This window comes from Bufo bufo, chromosome 5 (assembly GCF_905171765.1).
Source record: "Bufo bufo chromosome 5, aBufBuf1.1, whole genome shotgun sequence".
Classification (NCBI taxonomy): domain Eukaryota; kingdom Metazoa; phylum Chordata; class Amphibia; order Anura; family Bufonidae; genus Bufo; species Bufo bufo.
Window position 1 is genome coordinate 35,530,167 of NC_053393.1, and position 26,829 is coordinate 35,556,995.

Below are 26,829 nucleotides of genomic sequence, written 5' to 3' on the forward strand. Positions count from 1 at the left end.
GCAAAAGTTGTATTGACCTGTGGTTCTTTAAAGGGCATCTGTCAGCAGTTTTGTCCCTATGACACTGTCTGACCTGTTACATGTGCGCTTGGCAGCTGAAGACATCTGTGTTGGTCCCATTTTCATATGTGTCCGCATTGCTGAGAAGAATGATGTTTTGCTATATGCAAATGAGCCTCTAGGAGCAACGGGGGCGTTACCATAACACCTAGAGGCTCTGCTCTCTCTGCAACTGCCGCGTCCTCTGCACTTTGATTGACAGGGCGAAGCAGTGAAAACATCATCACACCTGGCCCTCCCAATCACAGTACAGAGGGTGCGGCAGTTGCAGAGAGAGCAGAGCCTCTAGGTGTAATGGTAACGCCCCCGTTGCTCCTAGAAGCTCATTTGCATATATTAAAACCTAATTTTTCTCAGCAATGCGGACACATGGGACCAAAATTTTAGATTTTTACAGATAAGGGTTATTAGATGACCAGAAGTGAAAGTGAAAATCCCATTCACACAGCTAGACAAACAGTTAACCCTTTGTTATTCCTAATAAAGACCAATTGAAAAAAATTATTTTAGTCCAAAATGAGTAAAATGCAACCAATAAAACTTGCCGCCCCCGAAGGTGTACATAGCCTTTAAGTCCAGTCGGGGGATATAGTATGTATGAGCGGCAGCTCTTGTTTGTAGATAAACACGTAAATGGTAATATGCGGTGTGCGGTCATAATTGTAAACCAGTCCTACGCAGACTCACATCAGTTACATGGTGGTCTGGCCTGGGTGACCACAACAGACAACGTGCTCCCCCTTAAAACCACATGAAAAAATTCCCATCACCACAGTCATTGCCTGCGACAGCAAAAATAGCAAAAAGTCACGTGCCAGGCTATGTCTGGACTGATAGCTCTGAGGCACTGGTCTAACTGCTGGCACGGGCTGCCGTATACCAAGGCTTGGCTACAACGGCCGGCATCTGGGCTCAAAACAGCAGAAGGACCTGTTCTTGTCTGCACTCGTGTTCTCCAGCACCAGAATGAAGAACCTAATAGTGCAATTAAAACGTGGTGGGCACGCTCAGTTCATGGTCATTAAACACCAGTTACTATGACAGACCCCGGAGGCTGCACAAGGATAATGCCTATGACTCCAGAGATTGGCGCAGGAAGAGATACAAGCTGCTAATCAAATGCAAGCTTCATTTCTGTTATTTAAGTAGAGAGCAGTGAAAGACCCATGGATACTGTAAAATGTCTACTGGATGTGCACTGCTGTAGAAATACTGTATACTCCGAGGGCACTGCTGGAGATGTCCAGTCAAAGCTGCAGATTGTTACTGAAAGTTTATATTTCTTTTATATACAGGATCCTATTCATTATCTGTCAAACACAGACAAGTGAAACATTATAGAATCTTCCGCTTACCAAACAACTGGTATTATATCTCACCAAGGCTGACCTTCCAGTGTCTGGAGCATCTGGTAAATCACTACTCAGGTGAACAGAAGTAAGTTACTATTACTATACTGCCTCCTATGTACAAGAATATAATTACTATAATACTGCTCCTATGTACAAGACTATAACTACTATAATACTGCTCCTATGTACAAGAATATAACTACTATAATACTGCTCCTATGTACAAGAATATAACTACTATAATACTGCTCCTATGTACAAGAATATAACTACTATAATACTGCTCCTATGTACAAGAATATAACTACTATAATACTGCTCCTATGTACAAGAATATAACTACTATAATACTGCTCCTATGTACAAGAATATAACTACTATAATACTGCTCCTATGTACAAGAATATAACTACTATAATACTGCTCCTATGTACAAGAATATAACTACTATAATACTGCTCCTATATACAAGAATATAACTACTATAATACTGCTCCTATGTACAAGAATATAACTACTATAATACTGCTCCTATGTACAAGAATATAACTACTATAATACTGCTCTTATGTACAAGAATATAACTACTATAATACTGCTCCTATGTACAAGAATATAACTACTATAATACTGCTCCTATGTACAAGAATATAACTACTATAATACTGCTTCTATGTACAAGAATATAACTACTATAATACTGCTCCTATGTACAAGAATATAACTACTATAATACTGCTCCTATGTACAAGAATATAACTACTATAATACTGCTCCTATGTACAAGAATATAACTACTATAATACTGCCTCCTATGTACACGAATATAACTACTATAATACTGCTTCTATGTACAGGAATATAACTACTATAATACTGCTCCTATGTACAAGAATATAACTACTATAATACTGCCCCTATGTACAAGAATATAACTACTATAATACTGCCTCCTATGTACAAGAATATAACTACTATAATACTGCCTCCTATGTACAAGAATATAACTACTATAATACTGCTCCTATGTACAAGAATATATCTACTATAATACTGCTCCTATGTACAAGAATATAACTACTATAATACTGCCTCCTATGTACAAGAATATAACTACTATAATACTGCTCCTATGAACAAGAATATAACTACTATAATACTGCTCCTATGTACAGGAATATAACTACTATAATACTGCCTCCTATGTACAAGAATATAACTACTATAATACTGCTCCTATGTACAAGAATATATCTACTATAATACTGCCTCCTATGTACAAGAATATAACTACTATAATACTGCTCCTATGTACAAGAATATAACTACTATAATACTGCTCCTATGGACAAGAATATAACTACTTTAATACTGCTCCTATGTACAAGAATATAACTACTATAATACTGCCTCCTATGTACAAGAATATAACTACTATAATACTGCTCCTATGTACAAGAATATAACTACTATAATACTGCTCCTATGTACAAAAATATAACTACTATAATACTGCTCCTATGTACAAGAATATAACTACTATAATACTGCTTCTATTTACAAGAATATAACTGCTATAAATACTGCTCCTATGTACAAGAATATAACTACTATAATACTGCTCCTATGTACAAGAATATAACTACTATAATACTGCCTCCTATGTACAAGAATATAACTACTATAATACTGCTCCTATGTACAAGAATATAACTACTATAATACTGCCTCCTATGTACAAGAATATAACTACTATAATACTGCCTCCTATGTACAAGAATATAACTACTATAATACTGCCCCTATGTACAAGAATATAACTACTATAATACTGCTCCTATGTACAAGAATATAACTACTATAATACTGCTCCTATGTACAAGAATATAACTACTATAATACTGCCTCCTATGTACAAGAATATAACTACTATAATACTGCCCCTAAGTACAAGAATATAACTACTATAATACTGCCTCCTATGTACAAGAATATAACTACTATAATACTGCTCCTATGTACAAAAATATAACTACTATAATACTGCCTCCTATATACAAGAATATAACTACTATAATACTGCCTCCTATATACAAGAATATAACTACTATAATACTGCTTCTATGTACAAGAATATAACTACTATAATACTGCTCCTATGTACAAGAATATAACTACTATAATACTGCTCCTATGTACAAGAATATAACTACTATAATACTGCATCCTATGTAGAAGAATATAACTACTATAATACTGCTCCTATGTACAAGAATATAACTACTATAATACTGCCCTATGTACAAGAATATAACTACTATAATACTGCTCCTATGTAAGAATATAACTACTATAATACTGCTCCTATGTACAAGAATATAACTACTATAATACTGCCTCCTATGTACAAGAATATAACTACTATAATACTGCTCCTATGAACAAGAATATAACTACTATAATACTGCTCCTATGTACGAATATAACTACTATAATACTGCTCCTATGTACAAGAATATAACTACTATAATACTGCTCCTATGTACAATAATATAACTACTATAATACTGCTCTATGTACAAGAATATAACTACTATGGGGCGGAGTTTGGCCGCTGAGCTGCATGGCTGCTGGTGACTGAGCTCCTCTTCCTAATCGGCACAAACCCCCTAAAATAGCACTTTTCAGAAGCTAAAAATGGGCAAAACGGGGAGAGATCGCCCCAGGGAATCTATCGACCCACCTGTGAACCGCTCCAAACAGCCTGACATGGAGCAATTCTGAGGAAAGCTGCCAAGGGCACCGCTGCAGGGACCTAAGATGGCGCCGGCTCCCTCACTCCACTCCGATGTGGAAGACTGCTCAGAAGCGGGAAGTATTTCGGATGCTTCCGAATATAAAAACAGAAGGCGGGGATCGAATCTTTCAAAAGCGATTCTTCGCGAAATCATGGACTCTGCTCTGGCTCCCCTGAAGCAGGACCTAGCTGAAATAAAGACCGATCTCCGATCCATCGGCCAGAGAGTCGCGGCGCTGGAGAATTCACAAGATGCGATTATTCGCTTTGGTGAGGAAACGTGCTCTACCCTGGGTGCGCATAAGGATCTCATTAACGATGCCCTCCTGCGAATCGAAGACCAGGGAAATCGCAGCCGCAGACGTAATATCCGTATCCGAGGCATCCCTGAAATATTCGCACCGGAAGCACTCGAAAAAATCGTGAAAGAAATATTTGCGAATCTTTTAAATCCAGAAAGGGCAGCAAATATTGTTATTGAACGCATACACCGCGCTCTTCGTCCCAAGCCAAAAGCTTCAGATCCTCCGAGAGATGTTATCTGCGGTATCCTCAGCTTTGTGGACCGCGGCTCTTTTGAAGGCCAGTAGAGAGACAGACCGTCTAGAATATGAAGGCTCGCAGCTGCAGTTCTTTCAAGACCTGGCACCTTCCACGCTGACAAAGACGTACTCTGCGTCCACTTCTAGAAGCTCTTAGATCCTCTGGGACCCAGTTTCGCTGGTTGTTCCCCTTTGGCTTGGCCGTCATCAAAAACGGAAGGCAGATTACCATACGCACACCCCAGGACTTGTCCGGGAGCCTGGGTCTCACTGGGTATAGCCCCGATTGAAATCCCGTCCTGGATGCCAGCGGACCAGGGAGACCTATACCCTCGCCTCCGACTGCAGAAACCTGGTCCCTTGTACCGGCCGGGAAGAAAGCCCGATCCAGCCTGGGTTTTCAAGCTTCCACTGCTGCGGGACGCTCTCCTCATCGCTGAAGCCTCCCTGCTATAAGGTTGCCATCTTTGCCGGCCATAGTTCCGGTGTTCTCCTGAAGATTTCTCTGTTATGCTGTTCAGGACATACATCAGGGCCGCCTAGTTTTTTGACAAGGCTTTTCTGGATGTATACAGGCCTTTGTTCACCTCCCTGTGGACCTTACCTTCCTGAGTTTTATTCACCTCTCCCCTCCCACCCCTTCTGCATAGGGGATTTGTTTGCCAATGTTTCCCTCATGACTTCCCTGTTACCTGATGGCCTTTTCATGGCCTCTTCCAGCTCTACGAGACCCCCCGCCTGATGGATCCCAGCACCAGTCCGTGATGAGAAAGGATCCTCTGGTTCACAGGTGCTCCGTGGAGCTCTTAGAATTGCACTACGTGATTTTGAATAATTGGTTGCCGTTTTGTTTACCTTTTTTGCCCTCATGTGTTTCCCCTCTTGTGTCCTCTTTTCCCACCCTAATGTTCTTGCTTGGTTCGCTCAGACCTTGATTGCTTGTGCTTTCCCACTGACTTAAAATGGCTTCTCTTGTAGTCTCAACCCTTAATGTCGGGGCCTGAACGAGCCGCGCAAAAGATCCCGGTGATTTCCTTGCTACAAAAAACAAAGTCTCGATTGCCTTTTTTCAAGAGACACATTTTCGGGCAGGTAAGATTCCCAATCTTCCTTCCAAAAAGTTCACTCAGTGGTTCCACAGTGCGCAGACCTCTGCTAGCCGGGGTGTCAGTATTGCCATTCACAAGCAGGTGCCCTTTGCGGTTACAGCCTCCTCCTCGGATCCTGATGGCCGGTACTTATTTGTGAAGGGCTCTATAGCAGGCACACCGGTTACACTGGCCAATATTACGCGCCTAATAGGGGACAAATTGCATGGCTGGTTCAGACCCTCTCTGCGCTTGCTGCATTCAAACAGGGTATGGTAATTCTGGGGGAGATTTTAATGTGACTCTAGACCCATTCCTGGACTCCTCCTCGGGGAGATCGGCAATCACTCATCACTTAGACGCCTGAGGGTGGCTCTGCGTAAATTAGGTGTTATTGACACCTGGCGCACCCTGAACCCTACTGGTCGTGACTATTCATTCTACTCCCATGCCAAGTCCTCACACCAGAGATTGGATTATGTCTTTCTCTCCTCTGAACATGTCAAACAAATTGTAAACACCCGAATAGGCAGCATCACGTTGTCGGACCATGCCCCCGTCTTTCTGACGGTATCGCTGTCCACCCTCCCTACACGGGAATGGAACTGGCGTCTCAATGAAACCATCATCCAGGACCAGGTATCATCTGAAAATAGCCACCTCCCTCCAGGAGTTTTTCAGTACTAACACCGCAGGTCCCTCCCCTCCCTCACCTGCTATAATCTGGGAAACCCACAAGCGGTGATCCGTGGAGAGCTTATCGCTCTCGGCTCCCATATTAAAAAACAAAGAGCCCAGGCCATGTCTACCCTCCTATCCCGTATCCACTCTCGAGCTCAGCCATAAGCAATCCCAAGCGATAAGCCTCGCGGAGGAGCTTTCGGTCGCGCGATCTCAACTAAAAGATATGTTAAACATTACCTCGGCTAAGTTGCTCTACGTGCGCGCTTTAAGTCATATGCACACGGTGACAGAGGGAACAAGCTTATGGCGGCGCTAACTAAACAACAATTTTCTGATTCCTTCATCCCAGCAATTAAAGATGCTGCGGGCAATCATCTTAAATCCACCCCTGACATAGCCAAAGCATTTTGTGCTTTTTACGAAGACCTCTACAACCTCCCGGCCCCTCCTGGATCATCTCCCTGTTCCATCGCGGAGGCTCGAATAAATTCCTTTCCTCCCTTCAGCTTCCCTCCATATCCCCAGACCAGTCCTCCCAACTAGTAGCTCCCATCTCCGGCCCAGAAGTCCTTAAAGTTCTAGCCACTATCCCTCCGGACTAGTCCTGGCCCTGATGGTTTCACCATCTCCTATTATAAAACTTTTAAATCTGTTCTAGTTCCTCACTTTAGCTCTTTATGTAATTACCTCTTGGAGGGTGGCCACCTTCCTCCCCAATCACTCACAGCCCATATCACCATTATTCATAAGGAGAATAAAGACCCGTTGCAATGTGGTAGCTACCGCCCTATCTCCCTACTAAATACGGACATTAAATGGTGGGCTAAGATCCTGGCCCAACGGATTCAAAAAGTTCTCCCGGATGTTATTCACAAGGAACAAGTTGGCTTTGTCTCTGGCAGACAGGGCAATGAGAATACCGTTCGCCTCCTTCATCTTATGAACTGGGCACGGACTACTTCAACTCCACTAGCTCTGCTGAGCACTGATGCAGAGAAGGCTTTTGACAGAGTGAGCTGGCAGTATATGTCACTGGCTTTGTCGAAATTTGGCTTTCCTGATCAACTTATTTCAGCTATTCTCTCTCTATACTCGGCCCCCTCTGCCAGGGTCAAAGTCAACGGCACTCTTTCACCCGCCTTTGCCATTACTAATGGCACTCGGCAGGGTTGCCCTCTCTCCCCCTCGTTATTCGTGATAGTCATGGAAACTCTCCTGTGCAAAATCAGGCAAGATCCGATATTGAAGGTCTCAGAAAGCTTCCCACACCCACCTTACGGCTGCGTTTGCAGACGATCTCCTTATTATGACCACCAACCCGGAGAAATCTTTCCCCCGGTTGCACTCTATTTTTGAAGAATTGGTTGGGTCTCCAATTTAAAATCAATTATAGCAAATCCCTTGCCCTGAATGTCACCTGTAAACCTCGGCTTGTTGCGTCGCTTAAACGCTCCACCCCCTTCACCTGGGCTGCTCGGGACATCACATTTTTGGGGATTCACATCTCTGCAACCTGAACGACCTTTACAGCCTTAACTACACCCCTATGCTTAACTCAATTAAATCCCATCTATTGTCGGTTAAACTTCCTTTCATATCATGGATAGGCAGGAAGAATTATCTCAAGACCTTCATTGTTCCCAAGCTCCTATACCTGCTGCAGACATTACCCATATGGCTCCCGCTTTCGTACTTTAGAGAACTACGTAGAGATTTTCCCTTTTCCTCTGGACGAATAAACCATCTAGGATAGCTTACTCCACGTTGACGAGGGAAAAGAGGTTTGGTGGCTTCGGCCTTCCCGATGTCCACCTGTATTACACTGCAACGCACCTGAATAGGTGCTTCTCTTCTTTCCGAAGCTCCCCAAACCTATGCACAGCTCTAGAGCGTGGCCTAGTTACATATAAGGACACTCTCGTCCTATGGGGGTTCCGTACTGCACGCCCTCACATTCCTTTGCCTCCCCCATTTGGAAGGGCATGCTCGTTGAGTGGGCTAAACTATATAGATCTAAAGATCTAAGATTCCCCAATCCCCACCTCCCTCTGCATCTACTACAAAACTTAGTTCACCCTGAATCCACTACTCCTTCCGGGGTCTGGCGTCAGTTGTCTAATCACAAACTGCAGGACGTTGTATCTGCGGCTGGGGACTTGGCATGGGACACAATTGGGCCTTACCGGAGGTTCAAAAGCAATCCTTCCTGGCTCTTGCGGCCTTTCGCAAAGATACTGCGAACCTGAAACTCCCTCCCTTCTGCTCGGAAGAACCCACATGGCTGGAAAAGAAACTAGTTATGCCGATCCCCCGAAGAAGCCCTTGTACTCTCTACAAGGAACTTCTCTCTTCCACACCCCCGGCACTGTCCTTTCTAACTGCCTGGGAAAGGAGCTCTCGTTCCGCCTCTCAGAACCTGAAAAGGCATTTATCCTTTCCAATTCTCATGGATTCAGTCGTTGTATCAAAATACAGGAAAACTCCTTTAAGCTACTCACACGTTGGTACAAAACGCCTGAGTTCCTTCATAATCTAATCAGGAAATACCCGATCGGTGCTGGAGGTGTGGAACAGAGAAGGGGTCGCTTTCTCACATATGGTGGTCCTGCAGTCTAATCCGTCCCTTTTGGACACAGATTGAGAGCTTAATCAGGCACATCTGTGACTCATATAAGTCTAAATGCACAATTAGTTCTGCTTTGGTGCCCCAATGTGTCCCTTACCCTCTAAGAACAACCTACCAACATTACTTCTTACTGCTGCCCGTTGCTAATCCCTTTGCTGTGGAAGAACGATTCTGCGCCTACGCTGCTGATGTGGCAAGAGAAAGTGGATCAGATATGTCGCTTTGAAGATGGCTCACTGGGAATCTCACACTCGCCCTCGTTTTCTAGACATATGGAGTCCCTGGAAAGCTATCGTCCCACCTTGAACAACCTTATAGGGGTCTGATGATACTGCCATATTGTACCTACCCCCTTCCCCCCATCCCTCCCCTTCCTTCCCTCTTCTTGTTTGTGTTTTCGTTATCCCTATCCGTGTCTTGTCTGTATTTTTGTTTATTCCCCCCCCTCATTTATTTGGCTGCGTTATTATGATTGCACTAATTTGATGCCATCTGCGTATGGCGTATGCTGTACTGTTGCACTTTCTAACTATTTGCTGTCTCAATAAAAAGAGATTTGGTTAAGAATATAACTACTATAATATGCTCCTATGTACAAGAATAAACTACTATAATACTGCCTCCTATGTACAAGAATATATATACAAGAATATAACTACTATAATACTGCTCCTATGTACAAGAATATAACTACTATAATACTGCTCCTATGTACAAGAATATAACTACTATAATACTGCTCCTATGTACAAAATATAACTACTATAATACTGCTCCTATGTACAAGAATATAACTACTATAATACTGCTCCTATGTACAAGAATATAACTACTATAATACTGCTCCTATGTACAAGAATATAACTACTATAATACTGCTCCTATGTACAAGAATATAACTACTATAATACTGCTCCTATGTACAAGATATATATATAAAAAAAAAAAACAACTACTATAATACTGCTCCTATGTACAAGAATATAACTACTATAATACTGCTCCTATGTACAAAAATATAACTACTATAATACTGCTCCTATGTACAGGAATATAACTACTATAATACTGCTCCTATGTACAAGAATATAACTACTATAATACTGCCTCCTATGTACAAGAATATAACTACTATAATACTGCTCCTATATACAAGAATATAACTACTATGGCACTGCCCCCTGTGTACATGGATCCGCATTATGTTTTATAATCTATCTGCGTCCTATTTCCAGAAAGCTCGGATGGCTTGTGCTGCCTTCTCACCACCCCCTGCCTCACCCAACAGTCTATAAATGTCCCAGATATAAGACAGGAGGTGCCGGTAATGAGAAGAAAGAAGCCGTTTAACTGGAAGAGTATGAAGAGGTGACTATTGCCTGACCTTTATAATAATAATTACACCTATCCATAGTACCTTGTAGAGAATTACAACTGTACCAACTATTTCAGCTCTGCTACATCTGTATACATATCTGATAACGACATATGATATTCTCATTTCTCAGGGTTTCATTGTCGGCAGAAGAACCGGATAATTCTTTGGAGAACGACGACTCGTACCTCAGTTATGGACTAAGACAAAGCATCGCCTCGTACCTGTCTTTGGCAGGAGAAGAGAGTTTTGCCATTGGAAGCGATGAGCAGAACGGGAAACGGAACCGGAAGAGCTGCATCTTTTCTAGGAATAGTGTCATTTCCAACCGCTCGGGGTACGCGGAAAGTTACGGATGAGAACATTACTCCCCTGTTACCCCCAGATCCTAATGTGTAAACCAGTGCGCCGGACCTTTAGCAAGTGCCTCCTGTCACTAGAACTCATTATGTTGCTCATATAGGAAAAAAAACTATTGCACAAAGTGACACTAGCCATCCAGGCCACGGAATTTCATTCTATGACCACGGGGTGCCGAATATGGTGGTGGATGCAGGAGTCGAAACGTCAGCCCACTAGATGAATCTTATTAGTTGTGTAATGAAACGTTTTTTCAAGTTTCTAATATACTGTGTGTTTCCATGAACTCACATTTTCAAGATCTCTGCTTGCTGTGAATGAAACCATTCTAATGCACATACAGGAGCAAGAGTCCTATCCTGAAAAAGTGCTGGGACATACCTGAGAGGCTTGCTATCCAAGAGAGCTCCCCTCCATGTAGCTGGGTGAGCAGGACTATGGAAATTTCTATTCACTGATAGCAAGCGAAGATTATGATACAAGTGTTTCCACTTTATTCACATAAAATGAGAAAATCCCTTTAAAAGTGACTCGACGTCTATTTTTTATTTATTTTTTCCCCATCAAATACCAATTCTGGAGTATCTTTTCTTAGAGCTCTGCATTAAACCATTCCTCTGTTATTCCTCTAAGAAATAAATGAATAGTTAACAGCTGGGTGTTACCCCTACACTGTTTGTCACTGCAAGCACTGATTGGTCAATGTCCGTGAGTGAACTGACGAGCCCCCAATTGGTAACACCCAGTGGCAAACTTACTAATTAATTTCTAGTAGGAGTATAACAGGAACAGCACGTCATAGAGGCCTTATGAAAAGATGCTGCAGAATTAGTAAATCATTGTATTTCCAATGAAATAACATCAAAGTCATCCAGAATCGTAACTCATCCTGAAGAAGGTCAAACACCCCAAAACAGCTGTCTGCGCTGGATATTGTATATGGCTTGGATATTTTCCAAGTCTTAATAGTCATACACTGACTTATAGGGCTCCCCTTCCACTAGGTGGCAGTAGTGAGTCCGTTCTCTTTCCCTGGGAGATACTTTCCCTGGGATGCATACTTTTTTCCCCATGGAGCATTGCCACTAAGTCGTCATACGCCACTGGTCTCCTTAAGGAGGACCAGAACCCACCACCCCCCAACATGAGTTACTAAAATGGACAAGTCAGGAGAGCGGACAGGTCCACCTTAAAGAGAACTTTTCACCTGGTTTGAGGACACAAAGCCACCAGCATCCATTATGCAGCCGGGCTTCACGAATCTAACTTTTGGCCTGGCAAAATTTAGTAAAGAAGCCAAGGACAGAACGACCTGTTTCATGGCGCTTGTCCAGCACATCAAGGGTATACAGCGTGAAGCTAGGTATACCATCTTGGCTACATTGGCGTAGCGGGCATGCACCTGATGCCACTGAAGAAGAGTCCCGGACTCCTGATAAGTTATGTCTTCATTTACTGAACTTTGCAGGGCCAGACAGGTTTGATAGGGGCAGGTTTGGGACCCTAACATTTGACCCCAGCTGCATGAGGGCAAACCAGGTGACAGGATCCCATTAAGGAGTATTTCAATGGGATGGTTAAGGGCATTGAAGAATCTGTCACTGGACAGTCCCCAATCCCAAAATAATGAGAAGGTAGTAAGGGGTGCATGACCACCTACTAAACCGTCTGCCGATTCTAAGGGTGAAGGACCTGTGGGCCATCATCTGCTGGGTAGAGATGTACATATTGTACTGCATTGACCAAAGATCATGGGATCGGTCTGGAGACTTTTCTAGATACAGTAGCAGACAACTTGCCGATACCCAGAAGGGTTGTCATTCCCCTGACAGGAGTGAATAGAGAGGTCTAGTCTACGCAGAATGCCCACCAAGCCACAGCAGATGTCCCTTCACCAAATGACACCATGCTTCCATGAGGGAACAAAATTGAGGACCAAAGAAGCCAAAAACTGGGAAATGCTCTTCAATATTCCAAAACTTCAAAGACTTTCATTTCAGGCATTATACCATCTAATCTCAATTCTTATAGGTAGGACTCCTAAAAGAAAGATGACTCTGCTGTTTGGGGTTCAGTTTGACCACGTCAAGAATATTTTGGGCAAATAAAATGGGGGAGGGGGGCGTTCGGGATTAGAAACAAACCTGTTTTTCCAAATACAGTACCATACCTGTCCACAGGGTGCGTGAGATATTGCAGCTCAACTGTATTCACTTCAGTGGAACTGAGATGCAATACTAGACGCAACCCATAGACAGATGTGCTTTTCTAATTCTGGACAACCCCTTTAAAGTAATCATCCAGTCCAACCCTAAAACTTGACTTTGCATGACACATGTATATTAGGAAAGACGACCAACATGGCACACAATTACTAGTATTCTGTGTATTTAATATGTATAATATTTAACCTGTATGATTGGTGATGAAGGACCTCGGGTCAAGGGTCACTGCAGTGGGTTTCAAAAAGATGACCACCTTAATGCGTTACATCAAGAAGTCCATGGGCTCTCAACAATTTTGCCTTATCTGTGCAAACCCAAACCTCCCTCCCCTAGAGTGAGTACCATTGGCCCATCTCAGGCCCCCTCCTTCGCTTTCCCATGAGCAGTCCAAACCTGCAATGAGCTGTCCCTTCTCTACAGGTGCCACCTGTTGGCAAACAAGACAAACGGGAGCAAAACCTGCACCATGGACATAAAATAGCTGTAGCTTTGCCACGTCCCAGTAAGTGCCCACTTGGCATAATGGAAATGAGTTGGGGAGATACCCAACTTGAAGACACATATGGTGACTAGGGTTGAACATCAGCCAAATGGAAATGGGTTGGAGAGGTATCCAATTGGTAGACAGACACGTATGTTGCCTAGGGTTGGACAGATTACAAATACACCTATCTGATTCCATGACGATGGGTCACACCAGACATTTTCATAGCACAAACATGAGTTTTAATCCATGGACAGGAGTTTCCACCAAAATATCACATCTATGGTCATCACTGGGTTTTGTTTCCTGTCCCACAATGTTATGGTGGCATGAACTAGCACTGGGATCAGGGTTTGTTTTTCCTATGGTTCCCCATTATCTCTAATTTCAAATAGGGATTGGGCAACGACCAGTTGTGGCACCTTCTTTTTTCGCTTGGGTATTATTGGTATGGCCCACACACAATTATTATTTACAGTCACATGCTAACTACAGATTATTTATTCACGAGTAGCAATCTACAGAATATTTTGTCTATTTCTATATGTAATAATGGTACATTTGTGATCACCTAGCATGATCCGTCTGCCGTGCCGCAATGTAAAGCTGTAAATTGTTTTGAGTTTTGTATCTTTATAAAATGTTCCTCTGTACAGTAAAATAAAGGAAATATAGAAACCTTGTATTCAAAATCTGTCATTCATTTTGGAATTTATAGACAATAGTAAAAACTATTTTCAGTCCTAAAAGTAGATAAAGATAATAAAATCAAACAAATGAGTCAAAAACCTTAGACTCTGCCATTTATTTATTGAGGCCAATAACTTATAGATTCCATCTTTCATTTTCCAAAGAAGCTTTGAGAAAGGAAAAGTGGAATCTGATTGGTTGCTATAAGTTACTAAACCAATTTTCCTTTATACTAGTCTTGAGAAATCTCTCCCAATCTGTCTGAGTGGATTGGTGGAGTTCAAATTATTTAGAGATGGATTTGTAACCTCTTTCTGCCTAATGATCATCAACAACTCTTCTTCTGAGGTCCTCAGAAATTTCCTTTGTTCATTACATGATACACTTCCTTAAATGTGTGTTGTGAAGATCAGACTTTGATATATCTTGTTCTTTAAAGCGTACCTAACCTTTCAAAAAAAATTGCATTAATCAATAATAAAGTGTATGTACATCTACACTCACCTAAAGAATTATTAGGAACACCATACTAATACGGTGTTGGACCCCCTTTTGCCTTCAGAACTGCCTTAATTCTACGTGGCATTGATTCCACAAGGTGCTGATTGCATTCTTTAGAAATGTTGGCCCATATTGATAGGAGAGCATCTTGCAGTTGATGGAGATTTGAGGGATGCACATCCAGGGCACGAAGCTCCCGTTCCACCACATCCCAAAGATGCTCTATTGGGTTGAGATCTGGTGACTGTGGGGGCCATTTTAGTACAGTGAACTCATTGTCATGTTCAAGAAACCAATTTGAAATGATTCGAGCTTTGTGACATGGTGCATTATCCTGCTGGAAGTAGCCATCAGAGGATGGGTACATGGTGGTCATGAAGGGATGGACATGGTCAGAACCAATGCTCAGGTAGCCCGTGGCATTTAAACAATGCCCAATTGGCACTAAGGGGCCTAAAGTGTGCCCAGAAAACATCCCCCACACCATTATACCACCACCACCAGCCTGCACAGTGGTAACAAGGCATGATGGATACATGTTCTCATTCTGTTTACGCCAATTTTGGACTCTACCATTTGAATGTCTCAACAGAAATCGAGACTCATCAGACCAGGCAACATTTTTCCAGTCTTCAACAGTCCAATTTTGGTGAGCTCGTGCAAATTGTAGCCTCTTTTTCCTATTTGTAGTGGAGATGAGTGGTACCCGGTGGGGTCTTCTGCTGTTGTAGCCCATCACCCTCAAGGTTGTGCGTGTTGTGGCTTCACAAATGCTTTGCTGCATACCTCGGTTGTAACGAGTGGTTATTTCAGTCAACGTTGCTCTTCTATCAGCTTGAATCAGTCGGCCCATTCTCCTCTGACCTCTAGCATCCGCAAGGCATTTTCGCCCACAGGACTGCCGCATACTGGATGTTTTTCCCTTTCACACCATTCTTTGTAAACCCTAGAAATGGTTGTGCGTGAAAATCCCAGTAACTGAGCAGATTGTGAAATACTCAGACCGGCCCGTCTGGCACCAACAACCATGCCACGCTCAAAATAGCTTAAATCACCTTTCTTTCCCATTCTGACATTCAGTTTGGAGTTCAGGAGATTGTCTTGACCAGGGCCACATCCCTAAATGCATTGAAGCAACTGCCATGTGATTGGTTGACTAGATAATTGCATTAATGAGAAATAGAACAGGTGTTCCTAATAATTCTTTAGGTGAGTGTATATCACTTGTATCTGGCATTCTTTTAGCATTTTTTTCTGTTGTGCATGCTAAATGTCCAGTTTCTAGTTCTCCCAGAGATGATGGGTGGAGACTAGCTCTTATCCACTGCACACAGAAAGTAGAGAAGAATCTGCTTCTTAATCTTCTCTTATTAAGAAGCAGCCCCAGGACCATGGAGGACGTTAGAGAGAAGTACCTGTATGGCTTTGAATAGTGTGACACAGTGAGGGGTTGTGTCTGGCAAGGCAGGTATTTTCCTCCCAGCATGTGCGGCTGGGCTGGTTTCCAGCCAGGTGAGGTCAAATACCGGACCGGAGTTTAAGTGCCGTTTCCGGGTTTTGTCAGCACCTGGCTGTCCATAAATAGGCACCTGGGCTCAGTAGAGATGTCTCTGTTTTTGTGCCTGCTGGAGGGCTGTGAGCCGCATGCGGGGGAAACAGGTCCCCTAAAGTCTGCTGTGGACTACTGGAGGCAGAACTGCCAGCAAGGTGACTTATGTTAAATTAACTTTCCATTGTGTTTGAATTCACCCCAAGACCGCAAAGTTATGTGCTGTTTTGTGCAATTGCCTTAAGTGTGAATAAACTCTGACGTTTTAAGGTTAAGAACTTGTATTTTGCCACTGTACTGCGCCCGCTTATCCTATCTACCAGAGCGAAACCCCACAATAGAAAGAAACTTTCTATTAAGCTGCAGCAGTCTCTTTGTCTCTGTGTGTCTCATTCAGCGCCTGCTCACTCCTCCCCCTCCCCTCTCAATAGACTTGCATTGACATGTGTATTGACATGTGTAATATGATCCTTCTGTGGAGCTGTTCTGTTCTGGATGGGTTTAAGACATTTTTCAAAGAGAAGAGCGGTATTAGAGGTAAACAGCTGATAACATGAGAACCAGACATTTCTCACAGATAAAACATATTACAAAGTTTCTGGTGGTCACTTGTGCTTTTGATTTATGCAAAGTTGTGTGACAAGTTAGTGACCATTTAAATAAAACAGGTCAACCACTCACACCTGATTTCATCCTATGGATTGATAACACCTGACTAATTTCACCTTTAAATTATCTGCTAATCCTAAAGGTTCACATACTTTTACCACTCACACACATGATATTGGAACATTTTCTTCAATATTAAATGATCAAGTCTAATATTCTTGACTCATTTGGTTGATTTGGATATCTATCTACCTTTTAGGATTTGTGTGAACATCTGATGAAGTTTTAGGTCAAATTTAGGCAGAAATTTAGAAAGTGATCATATATATTGTTCTAGACTGAGCACCGATCCCTTTCTACTAATGTCAAAATTAATACTGCGCATTAACTTGTATGCAGTCGGTCGTCTTACCATGAGGGCAGCTCTTTTAATAGGTGTTGCCTCTGGTAACAATAAGTGAATGCTGGCGAGGTCAGCGCCTGCCCGGTCAGCGATAATACTGATCTGCTCTGGGTCACCTCCAAAGTAAGCAATATTTTCCTGGATCCATTTCAGGGCTGCAGACTGATCGAGAAGACCCCAGTTCCCATTGGGCATAGTGTTACCTGCAACAGGGGAATCAAATTTATAATAAAAATGTCTTGGCTCAATCGTCCAACAGAAAGCAGATGCTTCATTCATGTGATCTATCTCCAGAAAAAAACATTCGAATGCATTTATGGGTTATGTCAATCTAATGATTTTTATTTATACAAAGCTACATACCCCTGTACAGACATAAGGTTAAATGAGAATATTCTAGATACCTGCAGCCACCACCAGGGGGAGCTGAGGAGCTTACAGCATACTGTTTGTACATTGAACTATAATAATACAGTATGTGAATAGCTCCTGTGCTCCCCCTAATGGTGGCTGCAGGCAGACAGAATTTTTTTATTTAGTTTTATACCGATGCAGGGGACCTGGAGCTCTGTATCAAAAAACCGCAGGCCCTACCACTATAAGGACGTATTAAGGAATCAGGGCAGAACTGTGGACCTAGATAGAACAATGTTCCAGGGTGGGCATTCACTTTGAAGTGTTTGGTTTCTTGTTCCACCTCCAAGACATATATTGAAGCAATGTGTTCACTGATGTAGTCTCCATTGATTTCTAGTGGACTAATATAAGTAGTCATTTAGCTAAGCGTTGGAAATTTATATTAAAAGAAGATCTCTTTGGGGAACATAGGGAGAGAATGCTCGTTGCTCACATTGCTCAGTCCCTACTGTTCTTCACGGTCCTATCATAGAAGGATGATGATGAGATGGGTCAACCAAAATGTTTCTGGCTTGTGGAAACGGCAGTATCACAGGCAGGTAGCATGAAGCAAGTCCCATGTACACTTACCCGAGCTTAAGAAACCAAAGACGCCAACTCTGTAGCTTGCAGTGACCACGATGATGTCCCCTATGGCTGCCAGGTAAGAGCCATCGACAAACGTCTGCCCGTTTTCAGCGTAGTCCTTGGGACTGTTGTGGAAATACAGCAGAACGGGGGAGATTGTTCTCTGAAAGCACAGAAAGAGGAGGAGGATGGGGATGATTGTAGACTGATACATTGTAGCAAACTGACAGGACAGAAGGGAGAACTTGTGCTGCCGATGTCTAGACTGAAATTGTAACACAAAGTAGATTAGAAAGTTACAGAACGTTCCATTATATTGTGAATAAATGAATGTCCAGCGCGGGGGGACAGGACACGACATAAGGATCCCCTCTTTGGGGGTTTTTAGAGTCCCTGTATCCAGAACCTCCTCTTCAGAATTTACAGCTGTGATTTACTTGCAGCAGGTGTTTGTATTTCACTTCAGCGCCTCCAGAGAAGAAATGAAGTATTACACCTTGCCCAGCTTCCTGGTCCTCCAGTAAGATGAGCTATATGGGACTGTGCAGCTTGCGGGTGCGAATACTTACATAATTTTGCGGAATGAACAGGTTTAGGTACAAGCAGTCCTCACTAACAGACGAATACTGAGCCTTCCCGTCCCCGGGTTGTAGACAGCTGGGCCTAGAGAAAACATGAAATATAATAAAGTTATAGTGAACATAGCAAGAAAAGCCGACTCCGACCTAGCTGCACTGACTATTGGAGCCTGAGGTAGTCTGAAATCCACATCTGCTTGTCTCATTGTAGACTCAGGCTACTAAGAGTTAATCATTGCATAATGAAAAGATCTGCAGCTTCTCCATCAAGTTCTCTATAAAGGTAATCCTATCATCCCCGGCCTGCGTCACCCTCTTCTGCCAGGGTGTCATAAGTTCTATTCAGCTGTACTTCACCTGCACTCCTATACATGGATCAGTGGCGGATCCAGGGGGGGGGAGCAACGGGGCAATCATGGATTAGGGAGATTCTTTAGAAAAGGGGAGACCTGCAGGACTACAGGGGAGTGGGCTAGAGAGTTGAAATTTGGGATCTGATTAATTCTGGGTGCTGGACTGCTGGGGTCTTGTAATTTTTGGGTGCTGAGGTCTGATAAGTCTTGGATGCTGAGATCTGAGATCGTATGGGTCTTGAATCCTGAGATCTGAGGTCTTCTGAGTCTTGGGTGGTGAGATCTGACATCTTATAAGTCTTGGATGCTAAAATCTGAGGTCTTATGAGTCTTGAGTGCTGGTCTGGGTTCTCATAAATCTTGGATGCTGAGATCTGATGTCTTATGAGTCTTGGATGCTGAGATCTGACGTCTAATGAGTCTTGGATGCTGAGGTCTGAGGTCTTATGGGTCTTGAATGATGAGATCTGAGGTCTTATGTGTCTTGGGTGCTGGTCTGGGTTCTCATGAATCTTGGATGCTGAGATCTGAGGTCTTATGGGTCTTGAATGATGAGATCTGAGGTCTTATGTGTCTAGGATGCTAAAATCTGAGGTTTTATGAGTCTTGGATGCTGGTCTGGGGTCTCATGAATCTTGAATGCTGAGATCTGATGTCTTATGAGTCTTGGATGCTGAGATCTGACGTCTAATGAGTCTTGGATGCTGAGATCTGAGGTCTTATGAGTCTTGGGTGCTGGTCTGGGGTCTCATGAATCTTGGATGCTGAGATCTGAGGTCTCATGAATCTTGGATGCTGAGATCTGGGGTCTTATGAGTCTTGGATGCGGAGATCTGAGGTCTTATGAGTCTTGGGTGCTAAAGCCTGGTGTCTGATAAGTCTTGGGTCATGAGATCTGGGGTCCTATGAGTCTGAAGCGCTTAAACAACCAGGCATTATGCTACAGCACAGAAGGAGCTGAGCATATTGATAAACAAATCAACATTTCTGTATTTCGGAGCCCAGTGGACAGTCTTATCAGTTATTGTCATCCATATCTATACAAATGCATATACACTGATAGGACCACCCACTAGACTCCAGTCCAAAGCATAGAATGAGCAGGGATTTCAATAAATTACAAGTTATACTCAATTACAGTATTTCCCACAAATCATTCTGCTCAGCTCCTCCTGCTCTATAACATTCCACCTGCAGACTGAGTTAGTTATGGTGGCAGATTGCCTTTAAGTCTGTGGTCTGAAGAATAGGTAATGGGATCTGGGGTCCGATGGTCTTCAGTGCTGAGGTCTAGAGTCTTATGAGTCCTAAGATAACTTTGCCATTCAGGAGTCTTAGAAACCTGAGTGACAATCTGTGTGAGAGTTTCAGTGGTGGCTCCGTCACCCAACTTTTCTTGAAGCAGAAATATACAGCTGACAGATCATTTGGAAGTGACTTTATCAGCTCAGTAGTTGGGAGGGGTTGCGTGCGATCATAACAGGAACCCACGTTCTTAATTTAGTTACGGTGAAATCGACAACCACAGATTATTTCCACTATGACAAAAGGTTCAACTCGTGTCACTCAAGAAGTTCTGTGCAGACAGAACAGGATCCTGTGGCCCCCAGGACTTGTATCTCACCTGATGAAGGTGGCATTCCATGTGCCGGTCCAGGTATACGGCTGAGGGGGGCGGAAACGGTTCTCACTGGTGGGTGGCGCAGCATAAGGAATGCCCAGGAACTGGTTCACATGCTTCATATCAGAACCGATGAAAATGGATCCAGGTTTGCCCACAATGCCGCCCTTGTGAAATGGTCAATGAGGTCACAGGACGTGTAGAAGCTAAAAAATAATGGAGTCTGCAAATTACTTCCAGAGAAAAAACTTCTCATCTGAGGCTATGGGGGCATATCGCTAGGATGGAAACGCCCCCATTGTCTGATAGGCGCGGGTCTCACCAGTGTACCGGAGCCCTGAAAGTGGAGCTCCGTGGCATGCTCAGCCGCCCTCCATTCATTTTCTATTTCTGTCGGGCCCAAAGAAGTGAATGGGAGCGGTGGCCGGTCATGCGCAGTGCGCTCCCATTCACTTCTTGGTGGTGGCCGGACTGCAGTCCTCCAGCCACCACTTTGCGGGGCTCCGTTCCCGATATAGGTGAGGGTCCCAGCGGTGGGTCCTGCACCTATAAGACTAGGATATGCCTCCATTGTCTCAGATGAGACAACTCCTTTAAATCCCAAAATGCAGAACATTATAAGTCCTGCTCACAAGGACCTCACTGTGTGCAATTTTGCATAAACCACACACCTTTCTGAGGTCCAGATAGTAGAACAGTCCCACAACTAAAGGATCTATTATTGGCAGGCATCATTTAGGGCTTCCCTTCACAAGGCATATTCTACATTTTTCAAACCAGTGCTGGAATCTGAATACTTTTGTAATTGCATGTAATTAAAGATTTGGCATAGCCAGTGAGTTATTCAATACAATGTATCTGTATAGCGCCACCTGCTGTTTGTTCTTTCTCTTAGGCCTCTTTCACATGGTTATAAGGGGAAATAATAGCATTCTTAATACAGAATGCTTAGTAAAATAGGGATGGAGGGGTTTAAAAAAAATTAAAAAAATTAACTCACCTCATCCACTTGTTCGCGCAGCCGGCATCGTCTTCTTTCTTTTTCTTTCAGGACCTGCAAAAGGACCTTTGATCTTCTGCAAAAGGACCTTTGATCTTCAATCTTCATTCAGCAGGACCTGCGCTGACGTCACCGCGCTTACCATGTGGTGACGTCATCAAAGGTCCTTTTGCAGGTCCTGAAAGATGAAGAAAGAAGACGATGCCGGCTGAGCGAACAAGTGGATGAGGTGAGTTTATTTTTTTTATTTTTTAACCCCTCAATCGACATTTTACTAAGCATTCTGTATTAAGAATGCTATTATTTCCCCTTATAACCATGTTATAAGGGAAAATAATACAGTGAATAGACTTTAATGGGGTCCGGGGTTGCTCATCCCTATCATCTCCTAGCAACCATGCGTGAAAACCGCACCGCATCCGCACTTGCTTGCGATTTTAACAAAACCCCAGTCATTTCTATGGGGCCTGCGTTGCGTGAAAAACGCAGAATATAGAACATGCTGCGATTTTCACGCAACGCACAAGTGATGCGTGAAAAATCACCGCTCATCTGCACAGCCCCATTTAAGTGAATGGGTCCGGATTCAGTGCGGGTGCAATGCGTTCACCTCACACATTGCACCCGCGCTGAAAACTCGCCCGTGTGAAAGAGGCCTTATTTTTGTCCGTTTCACTGAGCTGGTCGAACATGCTCAGATAACGTTTAACTGCCACCAGCAGCCATATGCTCTGTTAGAAGCTGAGGCAGTCACAGGGAGAGAGCTGCAGCAGAAAGGACACACCCCTTAGCTGCAGCAGAAAGGACACGCCCCCTGAGCTGCCAGGCTGAAATAAATCTAGGAGAACAATTGGAACAATGAATGAGGAGATCTCTGGATCCATGTGAGGTGCAGGGCTGGTTTTAGCTTTGTTAGAGAGGTAATGTCCTGTAATATATGAGGTCTGATCTTCATTTTTTTACATCGATCATGGCACAACCCCTTTAAGTGCTATGCTTATAGCTCCGGGCCATAGCCGACGGGCTTGTGGGGCATGTGCCCTGTATTACGCATGCCAAGCAAGGCTATTGGTCTTGGCCAGGGTATTTTGGTCTAAAACCAGGGCAGCAAATGAAATCTTGAAAGCAACGGGAGGAGCAAAGTCTTCAGGTTACCAGAGGACACAAAAAGCAGGCCTATAAAAACAAAGATGGCTGCCAACGGTACCTGCTACCTTCTGCCCCAGGAACCTATGGGTCCCCAGTCATGGAGATCAGTTGTGCAAACTGTTGCTACATCAAGTGGACATAACAGATGTTAGAAACAAATACGGCCCTGGGCAACATACCGCCATATAGTGCTAAGATAATGCTGCCATATACAGTCCACAATATACCGCTATATAAGGCCCTGCATCCAAATAATGTTCCCTTGAAGAGCCCGGCTCCTACGAGCTCCACAGAGACCTACCGCTGTCTTCAGCCACGTGACAGCCTTGGTATGGGTCCAAAAACATCTGCCAATGCAGAAATAGGACGGCCATGCTGTCCCCGCGGACGCAGGGCTATGACCACCGTCCATTATTTACGGTACCTTTCTTGCTGTAGATGGCGGACGCTGGTTCTCGGACCAGAAGCTGGCACTGAGCCCCTCTCAGATTATAAAGGCAGGTCTGTGTCTCTGGGTAAAATGTGCATTTTACGTATTTTTGCTGAACGCTGACGGTCGTGGTGACGCAGGACGCGACACGGTCACATGCTGAGGAGATATGAAAGTTAGATATCATAGAGATACAATAATGGCGATGTACTAAACAACAACAGCAAAGAAGGCCGGGGGTGACAACAGTTCTGGACCATGCAAATTCATGCCGTCGCAAATTGTAAACGGGTGGAGTTATGTAAGCCCCGCCCATAGGTGGGCGGTCCTGTTGGGTTGGGCGGGGCAGGGGTTAAATTTAATAAATTTAAAAGCTTTCATTCTTCAAAACTAGAATATGAAATAAAGCTAAGCTGTGATTGGTTGCTTCGGGCAAGTACGTTTGTCTAATTGGGCCAGTTCACACGGCTGATTAAAAAAAAACACGCTTAAAAAAATCAGCGCAAAATATGCAGGTTTTTTCGTGCCGTTTTATATGCATTTTTTTATGCATTTTTTAACCAGTGAGTGTTCACTTTATTACAAAACTTTTTTCTGCTTGAGGTTTTGTAAAGCAGCTCTGCGCCCAAAAAAAGTGCTGAAAATGCGCAAAAACTGCCTGTACTTATTTGGAGCTGTTTTTTTCCGATTTCTATTCGTTTCAATGGGCGCTGATTCTGCCCCAAGATAGAGCGCGCTGATTCTGTTTACCACACTTCATTTTTACATGTGTAACAAAAACAGGCGATGCTTCCCGCTGAAATTAATGGGAGGCCGTTTTAAAGCGTTTTGAAGCTGATTTTAAGGCAGAAAAGCCCAAAAATCAGCACCAAATACAGCACCATGTGAACCGGCCCTAAGTTTTCATAAATCATCCCCTAAGGTTTAGAATAATAGGTTTTACCTGACAGACAATAGCTCCGGGCGGAAGGGAGCGTCATCCCTGAATTCAGGTCAATCTGAACAGTGTCAAAATCGGTGAGGGAAGGATCGAGGGATACAGACGAGACGTCCAGAGCGATCCATCTGTCCAGGCGGGCTGTAAAAAGAACACAAAATGTAAACCATATAAATACCTAAAGTCTGTGCAAACGGTGCCACGTTAGGTGTCTACACCAGCAGAATGTACTGCAAGATACTAACTGTCAAGTCTGTAGAATGAGGAGTGCAGCTCTGGAGTATAATACAGGATGTAACTCAGGATCAGTACAGGATAACTAATGTAATGTATGTACACAGTGACTGCACCAGCAGAATAGTGAGTGCAGCTCTGGAGTATAATACAGGATGTAACTCAGGATCAGTACAGGATATGTAATGTAATGTATGTGCACAGTGACTGCACCAGCAGAATAGTGAGTGCAGCTCTGGAGTATAATACAGGATGTAACTCAGGATCAGTACAGGATAAGTAATGTAATGTATGTACAAAGTGACTGCACCAGCAGAATAGTGAGTGCAGCTCTGGAGTATAATACAGGATGTAACTCAGGATCAGTACAGGATAAGTAATGTAATGTATGTACACAGTGACTGCACCAGCAGAATAGTGAGTGCAGCTCTGGAGTATAATACAGGATGTAACTCAGGATCAGTACAGGATAAGTAATGTAATGTATGTACACAGTGACTGCACCAGCAGAATAGTGAGTGCAGCTCTGGAGTATAATACAGGATGTAACTCAGGATCAGTACAGGATAAGTAATGTAATGTATGTACACAGTGACTGCACCAGCAGAATAGTGAGTGCAGCTCTGGAGTATAATACAGGATGTAACTCAGGATCAGTACAGGATAAGTAATGTAATGTACACAGTGACTGCACCAGCAGAATAGTGAGTGCAGCTCTGGACTCCTGGAGTATAATACAGTAATAATTACTGATTAATTCTATAGGTACAGTGTTTGCATCATACTAGAAATTTTTTGTGAAAGTTGGAAATCAGTTGCAACTTTCTACCCAAGCAGCACAACTGTAACTTTAAGATCCGTAGGCTACCTTCACATCTCCGGTGTGAATTCTGGCAGATAACAGCCTTGCGGGGTTTACTGGAGCCTGATCCGTACGATGTTCCGCCAGACACAAACCGCTACATGCTGCAGTTCATGTCCGTAAGATTCTCCGTTTGTATGCTGGAACAGTGTGCCAGAGTTTTACACCGAAAATGTGAAACTAGCCTTAACCTTAAGAAAAACCTTAAAGAGCCTCTGCCAGCATAATCAACCCTATTTCACCAGTCATACAGCCTGGTAGGGTTGATCATGCTGATGCAAACAATACCCTTTTTATGACTGTGGCCCCATTGCGGAGGAAAATGCATGTTTTTTTTCATATGCAAATGGCTTAAATGGAGCACCAAGGGGCCGGCCAGAGCCTTCACAGCACCAGCACGTTACATCCTTCAGCCTCAGTTCCTCGTCCACCCCTCTTTTCTTGTGCCTGCTGCTCTCCAAGCACCGAGACCTGTAATTTTGCGCCTGCGCTGTGTCTTCCAAGACCGGGAGACACATTGTAGGCACGGGATGACAGGTCACAGCGAATCCTCATTTGGAATCGGAGCAGCTTGGAACACAGGAGATACCCTGCGCAAGCGCCAAGACCGAAAGATACAGTGCAAGCAGGAGATGACAGGTCATGGTGCTTGGAGAGGAGTAGGCACAAGAAGACAAGGCTAGACGAGATGTCTAGCGCTGTCAATCCAGGGGAAGAGAGAGGAATTGAAGCTGAAGGAGTATAACAAACTGGTGCTCTGAATGCTCTGGCCGGCCTCTCGGTGCTCCAGTTAGGTCATTTGCATATAAATAAAAATTCATTTTCCTCAGCAACGGGGCCATAGTTAGTCATAATAAGGGTATTGTTTTTATCAGCATGATCAACCCTACCAGGCTCTATGCATTGCTTAAGAGGGTTGATCATGCTGACTTAGTCCCAAGCTGCACCATCAGATCATTATGCAATAGCTTACAGTATTTTACACTACACATCATACAGCTTTACATTTTTCCACCCAGTTTACAATACATTTCAATATAATTGTGATTTTCCAAGACTCTGGGTAATTTATACTACAGCGATGTCAATATAGATTTCATAGGAAAGGTCAAAAGGGCATCCGGCAGATCCCAAACATGTACTTGTCCTAAAATATCCACTAAGGTATCATTTAGTGACTGTAATGACAGCAGACGTTAAATTACAGAAATACAACCTCTAGCGGGTTTATACTGCTCTTCCGCTGAATTATCCCGTAAATTACAGGCTGGCCCAAGCTGTTTATAGGTGCGGAGCCTCGTGTAGAAGGGCGATTCAGGAGAACAGATGTCTGAAC

At 43.4% G+C, this 26,829-nt stretch overlaps 2 protein-coding genes across 4 annotated transcripts in view; one reads left to right on the forward strand and one right to left on the reverse strand.

The window, feature by feature from the left end:
* Positions 1–13,864, forward strand: part of SLA (Src like adaptor) — a 37,778-nt gene extending 23,914 nt beyond the window's left edge. For 2 of the 3 annotated variants that reach the window (XM_040432548.1, XM_040432549.1), the window contains exons 6-8: positions 1,356–1,487; positions 10,385–10,517; positions 10,658–13,864. In XM_040432548.1, the coding sequence (XP_040288482.1) occupies positions 1,356–1,487; positions 10,385–10,517; positions 10,658–10,883 (491 nt within the window). In that variant the 3' untranslated portion in view covers positions 10,884–13,864. The remainder of the gene's footprint in view (positions 1–1,355; positions 1,488–10,384; positions 10,518–10,657) is intronic. The other variant, XR_005779066.1, reaches the window with a different exon arrangement.
* Positions 1–26,829, reverse strand: part of TG (thyroglobulin) — a 174,274-nt gene that overhangs the window by 49,505 nt on the left and 97,940 nt on the right. Inside the window, 7 exon segments of the mRNA XM_040433830.1 lie at positions 13,452–13,536; positions 17,355–17,548; positions 18,333–18,492; positions 18,899–18,992; positions 20,885–21,048; positions 23,450–23,619; positions 24,404–24,538. Coding sequence (XP_040289764.1) covers positions 13,452–13,536; positions 17,355–17,548; positions 18,333–18,492; positions 18,899–18,992; positions 20,885–21,048; positions 23,450–23,619; positions 24,404–24,538 — 1,002 coding nt within the window.